Genomic DNA, 9,972 nt, shown 5'->3' with positions numbered 1-9,972 from the left:
ATAGACCCCTTTTATATGATATAGTGCCTTTCTTCATCTCTTGTTACAGTCTTTGGTGCTATATCTACTTTGTCTGATATAAGTACAGTTACTCCAGCTTACTTTTGACATCCATTAGTATGATAAATGGTTCTTCATCCCCTCACTTTCAATCTGCATGTGACTTTATGTCTAAAATGAGTCCCTTGTGGCAGCATATAGATGGGTCTTATTTTTTCATCCATTCTGACATCCTATGTCTTTTGATTAGAGCATTTAGTCCATTCATATTCAGAGCAATTATTGAATAGATATGGATTTAGTGCTATTTTATAACCTATTTTGTTTCTGTTTCTGGAGATTTTCTCTGTTTCTTTCTAGTATTTGTCACATTTGCTCTTTCTTTCCCACTCAGGAAGTCCCCATTAATATTTCTTGCAAGGCTGGCTTGTTGGTCATGAACTCCTTTAGTTTTTGTTTGTCTGGGAAACTCTTTATCTCTCCTTCTATTCTGAATGACAGCCTTGCTGGATAGAGTATTCTTGGCTGCATATTTTTCCCATTCAGCACTTTCAATTTATCATTCCACTCCCTCTGGCCTGCCAAGTTTCTGTGGAGAGATCTGCTACTAACCTTATTTGTCCTCCTTTGTAAGTTAGGGACTTCTTTTGTCTTGCTGCTGTTAGGATTTTTTTCTTTGTATTTTGCCCATTTAACTATGATAATGTCTTGGTGTTGGCCTGCTTTTGTTGATTTAGATGTGAGTTCTCTGTGCCTCCTGGATTTGGATGTCTATTTCCTTCCCGAATGCAGGGAATTTTTCAGCTATAATTTGCTCAAATAAACCTTCTGCTTCCTTTTTCCTCTCTTCTTCTTCTTGTATTGCTAAGATATGAATGTTTTTTATACTTTATGGAGTCACTGAGTTCCCTAAGTCTACATTTATGATCCAATATTTTTCTTCCCCTCTTCTTTTCAGCTTCATTATTTTCCATAGTTCTGTCTTCCATATCGCTTCTTCCATTCTTGTGGTCATTACATCCATTTGGTTTCACATCTCAGTTATAGCATTTTTTTTATTTTGGCCTGACTAGTTTTTAGGTCTTTTATCTCTGCTGTAAGGGACACTGGGTGTCGTCTATGATTTTCTCAAACACCGCTAGTATCCTTATAATTGTTGCTTTGATTTCTGGATCAGGCATATTACTTATCCATTTCAATTAGTCCCTGGCTGTGACATTTTCTTGTTCTTTCTTTTGGGATGAAATCCTCCATCTTGGCATTTTGTGTAGCACTCTGTCTTCTTCTGTGTTTTATGAAAGCCTGTTATGTTTCTTGTTCCTGGGAGTAATGGCCTTATGAATAAGATACCATATACTGTACAGGGCCTGTTACTTCAGGGAGTCTTTGGTATGTGCTGTGTGTACTCTGCTACTGTGTTTTGACTGTTCTCCCACTCCAATCAGTCATCTGCAGAGGATATCCTTGACTGTAGTGGAGAGTGTTTGGACCTTATTCAGTGTGTGGTGAGTTTTAACTCTGTGTGCCCTGGTCTGCTTGTTAAATGAGACATGATGTTATTTTCACTAGAACTGAAGTTTTGCAGAACTATATGGTCAGTTGATGTGGTGAATGTCGAGATTTCCCTGGTCTTCTGGGGGAGGAGCCTGCTGCTCTGGTTCTCAGGCACACTTGCCCAAGAAGGAAAGCCCTTGCAGAACTCAGGGAATGGGATAGGTACAAGCAGTATAGACCACTACTGCTGACACTGTCCTGCTCACTGAAGTTAGTTTATGCTGAGTGGCAGGGGAGAGAAAAAGCCCCAGCAACCCCTTCATCCCTAAAAGGGGGATTCCCTACCGCTACTATCAGGGAAGTGCTCCCAGAAGAGCAAACATTCTCCCTTGGTATATTCCAGGTGTCCCTGAGATCCCTGCCTTCACCCTATCTGTGTCTTGACCTGCTATCTGCCAGGGAGCACAGTGACCCCTGGGATCAATCCCAGGCATTAAACCTCCAAGCATTCCAGACCTGGCATGTCAGGGACCCATGCTGGTTGTCTGAGGGAGGGTCTCGTCACACTGGGACTGGTGCAGGTTTGTCCCAGAAGGGCAGTTGCATCCAGGCACAGGAGCATAGAGTTTGTAGTAAAGTGCAGCAAATAACCAGTGTCCAGGTTAGCCACACGCAGCAATGTCTCCGTGCCGATGCTCTGGGGTGGGGGAGGGCAATGGTGCCCTCCAGCTCTTTTGTCCCCAGAGAGGTGGTGCCACCTCTCCCAGATGAACCCCAAAAGGTGAAGCAGTCTCTCCCATGTGTCCCAGGGGATCCTCAGATCATGGTATCTATCCCCAGACTTCTGCCCTCCTTCCCCACAGGAGCACTGCAGTGCGCACTGGACTCAACATTAGCCACAGCACAGACCTCTAAAACTCGTCTTTGAGCTCCACTAGTTGCAAATTTCACAAAAATCAACCACTCCCACTTTCCTAGTCAATGGCTGTGGGGAATTCTTTTCCTTCTGTGATACCCTGGGTGCTCCCCACTCTCTCTCTCCTCTGTAGGTGACCAGGCCTCCCTCCCCTCCACAGCACCTATAATTGTATCTCCCCCAAAGTGTGATGCCCTACCTCCTACCTTCCATGTTGTGGCCTCTTGTCTCCTTCTAGTTGTGCAGTTTGTTCTGTCAGTCCTCAGATTGATATCTTGGTTATTAAGAAGGATTTTATATTCACATAGCTGTGTTCCAGGGTTGGGGAAAGCTTGGGGTCCTCCTACTACTCTGCCAACTTAGCTCCTCCCCAAAGGGTCCCCAAAAAAGACCCCCTTTTTTTTCTTTTCTTTTCTTTTCTTTTTTTGTGGTGAGAACACCTTGGATCTATGTTCTTAGCAAATTTCACTTACACAATTTCTCTGCCTACTTGCATGCAAATTTCATCCTCAGGCTTGCTTCTCTGGTGCTGAAAAATGGATGGTACTTGTCTCCATCTTTATACTCTGCATCTTCTCATCCAGGACAGGAGAAAGCATCTCTTTTTTCATTGACCACAAGAATCAGACTTTGTGGAACCTGTGCCACCTGGAGCAGGTACCTGGCCTTGAACCATCACTCTGGGTGATACAAATGGCATTTGTCTGATGATTGGCCTCACCTGCCGGTTACCTGCCCATCCTTCAGCCTGTCTCATTGTCAAGGATGCTTTCTCCTGATGGCCTCAGGCTGATCAGAGCCCAAGGCTACACATGAGGATGGAGTCAACCATCCAAAAACCACATGGTGGCCATGTGAGGGTGACAAGGTGGGCTGAACTTAGAGGAACAACCAGTCTGATCCAGGTGGAAAGATTGCAAACGTCCCATGATTTGCTCTCCCCCGTTCCTATATTTTTAACTTTGCCACCTCTCTCATCCCAATGTTTTGTTTTGTTTCCAGAAATGTCCACATGTGTAGGGCTGGGAGCCTGCATGTGGTCTCTCTGGATGCCCCACTGCCCTGGGCTCCTCTCTCAGCCCCTAAACAAATTAGAACTAAGTTCCTCTCCCCTAGTTCAATCCACATAAATTCCTGTACTAAGAAAATAGAAACAAAATGAAAAAGGTAAACAAATCAGGAAAGACCTTTTCCTCCCCCACTACTTGACATTCAAGATGTCCCAGCTACATGGCCAGGCTTGAGAATGGTTTGCTGAGTTAATTAATGAAACCGAGAGTAACTGAAGTATAGCCATGGATGTTTCCATTCCCACTGAATGGGAGTCATCAGTCACAAAAGGGTCTGTCTTCATTATTCATGGAGTCTGTCTGTGCTGATCGGCCTACCTGCTGATGTTGATTTGTAGCCCCCAGACACATGTGCTCACCACTCTTCAAAGAGGCAAGGAGAGAGACCTGAAATGTGTCACCCACTTTATGTATTGACTGGTGAGGCTGAGCCATGTGCCCCTCAGCCTTCCCGTGTTAATTGCCACACTGTAAACACTTGTCTTGCTCATGGCCCATTTGGTGTCACGTTTTCTGAATTACATGCTCTTTCTTGGTGATTTCAGTGTTTAAAAAGGCCCTGAAGCCCAGAGCTTCAGGGCTGACTGGTGTCCTAAGCACAAGAAGGTGGGATGTGCCTCATGACAAAACACTTGTGCAGGTAAGACTCACGCAGTCTCCCTACGCAGAGGTGTGGGCCATGAGGTGAGAGGTAATGAATTATCAATGCAGTAAATCCAGGAAAAGAAATAAGACATTCATGACATCTATATGGAGCCAGAGAGTGCTAAAGTAACATCTAGGACACTAAGATAACACCACAGAAAAGGGGAGAAAGAAACTATACTTGTGGATTCGTAAGATGATGACTATTTCTTGTTTATTTGTTTCTAAAAGCGCCATAGGCAATAGCTGTGGGGCTAAAACCAAAGACACTGATGATCACAGTACCCAAGCTGAGAAATGTTATACTTCTGAGCTAGTATTTCAGCATAGGGAAATACGTCACACAATGAATTGTTTGGAAATACATATATATTAAGAAGCTGTCTTTAATTGGAGAGAGAGATAAACCATGAGAGACTATGGACTCTGAGAAACAAACTGAGGGTTTTAGAGGGGAGGGGGGTGGGGAGATGGGTTAGCCTGGTGATGGGTATTAAGGAGGGCACGTACTTCATGGAGCAGTGGGTGTTATAGGAAAACAATGAATTGTGGATCACTACATCAAAAACTAATGATGTATTGTGCGGTGACTAACTAACATAATAAAATAAAATTTTTTTTAAAAAGAAGCTGTCTTTACACAGAAACACACATGAATCCAGGCTGTGTACTCACCAGTTGGAAAGTATTATAAGCAGAGGCTCCCAGGAACCCAACCCCAGATTTCTCCCAGAAACAATGGCTCAATATCTGTGCCCTCAGTGACTATAACACAGCAGCCATGAATGCCAGGAGGCACTGAATGCATGGTCCTTGTTGGATCCCCATTCCTTCCTGACCATAGCACTCTTGTTCTCTTTCCTGGACCATCTCTTTTCTGTTCAGGGACACACTTGCCCTGCTACCTCTCAGGCATCACCTATATCAGTGCCTCTCATATTTTATGCCTCTGTGAATCCCTTGCTGGTTTTGCTAAAATGCAAATTGTGATTCAGTGACTCTCAGCTGAGACCAAGACCCAGTGTGACAAACTCTGTGGCTATCCCTGAGCCTCACACACAGCAAGTATCCTGCCTTCCTCTTTTTATTCAGAATACTTGGAGCAACAGGTCCACTCCAATAAATGTCTACAGTTAAATAACTCGAATGGTCACAGGTAAAACTGTGTTTCTCCTCAGTCTCAGAATTGACACAAGGAACCATGAGAATGTGAAGTCCCTCGGCAAAAAAAAAAAAAAGACTTTTAACAAGAAAAGCATCAAACATCTCAATTACTGCAAACATGTCAGGAAGTAAAAGAAGCTGAAGAAGCTATAAATGTGGCAAATATTCAACACAGATTTTTATTGAGGACATATTCCATGTAGGTCAGACACCGTACCAAAAAGTCAAAAAAAAAAAATGGACTTTGATCTCAACAGGTCTAAGTATTAGAAGGAGAAAAGGGACCTCACAGGGGACAATACGGGTGGGGTCAGAAATAGATTTGCCAAAGTGCAACTAAAAATTGAGGAAATTTTCACCAGGCAGAGACTGCTTCCACTAGTAAATCAGGGAAGGCTCTCGAGGAACTGACATTTGATGCCTGATGTCCCATGGAGGTTCTGGGACTTCATTCCACCTGAGTTAAATTTTGAATTTTAAAGTCCCAGAATCAGGTCACAACAACAAATCCCACGAAATTACACTAAACTTATAGTGACAACAGATAATTAAGCAGAACTGAAAGACAAAATTGCATGTAGAGAGTTGCAAGGACATCACCACTGAGCTGGGCTTAGATAAATCCTGGAGCCTGGGCTGCTGGGATCTCACTCCACAGGGAAGCCGGTGCACTGAGGTCTCCAGTGTGTTTTCCTGGGAGGAACAGAGGAGGAGTCACTCTGCAGCAAGTAGAGGTGAGGACTGCAGGAGGGAAGAGCAGTAGGAGTAGGAGGGCTGAGGACAGACTGAAAGGTAGGGAGATACATGGGAAAGAGGAGGAAGGTGGCTCCAGAGACTCACCAGCACTTCCAGAGCCACAACGCCAGACCTGCCAGAAGCACCAGGGGCACTATTACTGCCAGGAAGACCAAGCCCACGGAATGGGGCTGTTCTGTGGGTTTGGTGCACAAAGTGTGTCATTTCCCATCCAATCCGAGTTGAACTGCACCTCCCTGGTCCTCTTTGCCCCTGTATTTCTCTGCCTCACCAACCACCCTTCCTCCTTTCACTTCTCCCATTCCTGAGATGGACCCTTCACCCAACTCTCTCCATCCTTCAACATCTAGAGGGCTCCCACCCTTAGTTCTCCATTCCTTGGTTTACTGATTTTAGTCATTTTTGGTCTGGAATCCCTAGCAACCCAAATTTTCATCTGGCTCTCACACTCTGCTCTAACCACCAATGACCTCCTTTCCCAGGTGGGTCCCAGCTCTTTCTCACCCCAGTGGAGGACCATGTCCTGGCCTCCTAGACTGCTATGTCTCACTCGGCATGACAAGTCAGCTGCCTCACTGGCTTTCACATCCAAGGACGTCTGAAGATACCATGTCCCATCACCATGGGGCAGGACGTCACCTCGCTGGGTGCCCTGTTGCTCCTTCTCACCTCGCATCCACATCACCCACACAGGCTTTGGGTGGAAGCCAGAGATATGGCACACCAGCAGGAGATGGCCAGGACTGGGACTGGGGCCAGTGGACAGCCAGGCCTCTGGCCTCTCTGCAGACACAAGACAGGTATTCACAGACTGAGAGGGTAGATCTTCACATCACTTTAGATAGACACATCTTACTACCTCTTGAAACCTATCACCAAACCCCATCTCCCTCTTGGCTCCTTCTTTGAAGGAATGGTGTAAATTTATGAGTGCAGAGTAGAGAATTCATGGAGGAAGGGAACAGGACTGACCTTGTCGCTGGAGATCTTCCTTCCCTGCATCAAGAAGACTCAAGAGGAACCGGGGGCAGGAGTCACTAAAGAGTGTGTGTAGTCCCTCATTGGTCATATGGTACTGATTGAATAGTTTGCAGACCTGCTGAGCCCTGCTTCCTCCCTTTGGAGATGGCCACCATGTCATGTTCTGGAAGCTTGCGAGATCTGCCCCTTGATAAGCAATCCGCACAAATCCTACTGATGCTTCCCCAGTGTGTAGCTTACAGCCTTCTGCCAGCTGTACCTGGAAGGGATCTGGGGAAGAGAAGTTGTGAGTTATAGGACAGGGGGAGTGAAGGACATGAAATGAGATGAGTGGAATCCCTGGAGGGCAGAAGCAGAGGGGAAAGTTCTGGGGTTTGGAGGGAATGGAGCACAGTTTTGTTTGATGGGAGGCTCACACAAAGAGGAAGTGGTGGTCACTGGAGGCAGAGGAAGAGGTGAATGATAGAGGAAGGAAAAAATGTTGGAGGAGAGACATGAATGATGTGGGCAGAGAATAAGGAAGGGCTCAGCAGGAGAGCTGGGGATAAAAAACAATCTAGGGTGAAGGAACTGCAGTGCAGTACAGGGAAAGCATAGACAGAATTTGCTGATGGGATTGAATGGGGAAAAGTACAGTTCAAGGAGTCAGTCACAGAGTAAGGGAAAAGAGGGTGCCTGGTTGGAGGCCAGGGAAAGTGATGGTCATGGGAGACACTAGTGGGAGACAGGAGAGCACAGCCTGTGGTCAATGAGAGGAGTGGGAATTAGCGGAAGATATGAAGCTTTTCAAGAATCGGGGTCTGGCTTCTACCCCCTGCCCAGAGGTTGTGATTCAGATTTATGATAGGGAAACCTGAGTTTCAGAAGCTAGTGGAGGCTCTTTCCTAGAAGAAGAAGGAATTTAAGGAGACACACACACACTTGCACATCCATCCCTCCTTCCCTGAGGGAACTGAACTTACATTCAAGCTGCCAGTGTCTGACATGGTCTTGAAACACCTGACGAAATCCAATGGAGTATGTGTACAATAACTTTTCCAATTTCATCAGCTGCTCAGTGGTCCAGTTGCCCCTGGACCAAGGCCAAAGGAAAATGAAAGCCCCAGTCTTATTGTCCCAGCTATGAGTCTGCAGTTCATTCAGCCAAGCTGAACCCAGATTTTGTGTCCAGGAATGGTTGTAAAAGGATACGGTCAAGATAATTTGGAAGGACATTGGCTCCTGGAAAGCTGTGGGAAAAGGACAGACAGACTGAGGAAGAGGGAGTCATTGGGAAGGAGAGAGAATGGAGAAGGTGCCAGGGACAGGAACCAAAATCTGGAGGACAGGGAAGCCATAGTTGTCTCAGGAGACATGTGTTGCCCCAGAGCCCTGAGCTTCGTACCCATCCTTCAGAAGAGCACAGGACACTGGGGTCAGGGATGCTCAGGAAGGAACCAGGCTGACACTCTCCCTCTCCAGCTATATGGTGGGGACCCACAACACAAATTGTCACATACACTCACAAACAAACACACTTACAAAGTCACACAACTTTACACACTCTTACACAAACATACACAGATACAAATGCACACATGTATACACACACAGAGACACACATATGTACATATGCAAACACAGACATACAGACACACACCCACAGGTACACATATGTAGACACACACAGAGTTGCACACCTATACACAAATACACAAACACATACTTACACACATATGCATCCATAGAGACACATAGGCATGTGTACACACATCATACACACATGCACCCACAGGGCAGGGCCAGAGTTCTCACCATCTTCACTGTCACCACCTGGGAGGAGAACCACCAGCAACACAAGTTGCAGGAACAGCATTGTATTTGCAGATGTTCTTTCTGTCTCTTAGAAAGTAGGTCTTTGACGTCTGTTCTAGCAAACCTACCCTACACACAGCACCTCTCTTCTGATCTCTTTCTCCACACAGAAGGCTTCCCTGGGTCTCTGCAACAATACAAATGGGCTCCTCCCTCAACCCTGGACACCTACTCAGACTCTCACTTCCCCTCCTGGTCTGACTCTCCTCTCTGGCTTCTAGTTTCTTCATGTCACCAGCTTCCATCCTGCTCCACATGCCCTAATTCAAATGCTACAGAATGAGTCCTGTGTGGCATGGAAAAGTCATCCCACCTCTTGTGCCTTTCCTTCTCATCCAGACAGTAACCCATGAAAACACATGGCTCCCCAGAACCCAGCCCTGGATGCTTTTGTCACTCTGTCCCTCCTGCCCTTGTGACACCCTCCATTTATTTACATTCCTATCTCACCCCCACCACAGCTCATGCACATCTCTTGTTTCTCACTGCTTGTGTTAAAAAACAAAATCAACCAGGTAAATTTGAAGATCTAGTTGGTTTTATTAAGTGATTCAAGAATGGGGCAGCATCCGGAAGGGGGCGGAGCAAGATGGCAGAGGAGTAGGAGACCTGGATTTCCTCTCCTCTCAGGAATTCAGCTGGATAGGGGTCAAACCATTCTGAACACCTACGAACTCAACAGGAGATCGAAGAAAAAAATAGCAACAACTCTCTGAACAGAAAAGCGACCACTTTCTGGAAGGTAGGACGTGCGGAGAAGTGAACCTGAGGTGATATTCGGGAGGATAGATGGCGGGGGAGTGGCCTCCATCGGCCGCTTCTGGCAAGTGATAGAGCCATGGAGCACAAAATCAGAACTTTTAAAAGTCTGCTCCGCTGAGGGACGCCACTCCAGTGGCTAAGTGGGGGGTGGAACCCTCGTGGGACAGTGTGGTCTCAGGACCCTCAGGGTCACAGAAAGACTGGGGCCGCCTGAGTGCAGCAGAGCTCCCAGGGATCGGAGCGGGAAGCCGGCTGCAGAGATGGAGCCAAGGCGCGGGCTCTCACCTCGGGGTTGCCATAAACCATGATCCGCGGCACAGTCGGGCCACT

At 46.4% G+C, this 9,972-nt stretch overlaps 1 protein-coding gene across 3 annotated transcripts; it reads right to left on the bottom strand.

Moving 5' to 3' along the window:
- Positions 1–5,443: 5,443 nt before the first annotated feature.
- Positions 5,444–8,998, bottom strand: LOC102738307 (T-cell surface glycoprotein CD1a-like). 3 transcript variants are annotated; one of them, XM_006740864.3, is made up of 6 exons: positions 8,821–8,998; positions 7,989–8,255; positions 7,018–7,296; positions 6,550–6,828; positions 6,130–6,220; positions 5,444–5,982 (listed from the first exon to the last, which is right to left on the bottom strand). In XM_006740864.3, the coding sequence occupies exons 1-6, from the start codon at positions 8,879–8,881 to the stop codon at positions 5,937–5,939; spliced, it is 1,023 nt and encodes a 340-aa protein (XP_006740927.1). In that variant the 5' UTR covers positions 8,882–8,998; the 3' UTR covers positions 5,444–5,936. The 3 variants fall into 3 exon arrangements, with proteins under 3 accessions (XP_006740927.1, XP_081681485.1, XP_030892034.1); XM_081825359.1 differs by having other exon boundaries at positions 6,715–6,828; XM_031036174.2 differs by lacking the exon at positions 6,130–6,220.
- Between the last annotated feature and the right edge of the window lie 974 nt (positions 8,999–9,972).

The sequence above is a fragment of the Leptonychotes weddellii genome, chromosome 6 (genome assembly GCF_054177405.1).
Source record: "Leptonychotes weddellii isolate Sample4059 chromosome 6, ASM5417740v2, whole genome shotgun sequence".
NCBI classification, from domain to species: Eukaryota; Metazoa; Chordata; class Mammalia; order Carnivora; family Phocidae; genus Leptonychotes; species Leptonychotes weddellii.
Note: the sequence above shows the minus strand (reverse complement) of the source record. Positions and strands in the feature narration are given on the sequence as shown.

Excerpts from the sequence above, each read along its gene's own strand:
- LOC102738307 (XM_006740864.3), bottom strand. The coding sequence starts at position 8,881 with ATGCTGTTCCTGCAACTTGTGTTGCTGGTGGTTCTCCTCCCAGGTGGT. Across the intron at positions 8,256-8,820 it reads AGGTGGTGACAGTGAAGATG|CTTTCCAGGAGCCAATGTCC; the intron begins GTGAGAACTCTG and ends CTTTTCCCACAG. Across the intron at positions 7,297-7,988 it reads CAGACACTGGCAGCTTGAAT|ATCCCTTCCAGGTACAGCTG; the intron begins GTAAGTTCAGTT and ends TCTCTTCCCCAG.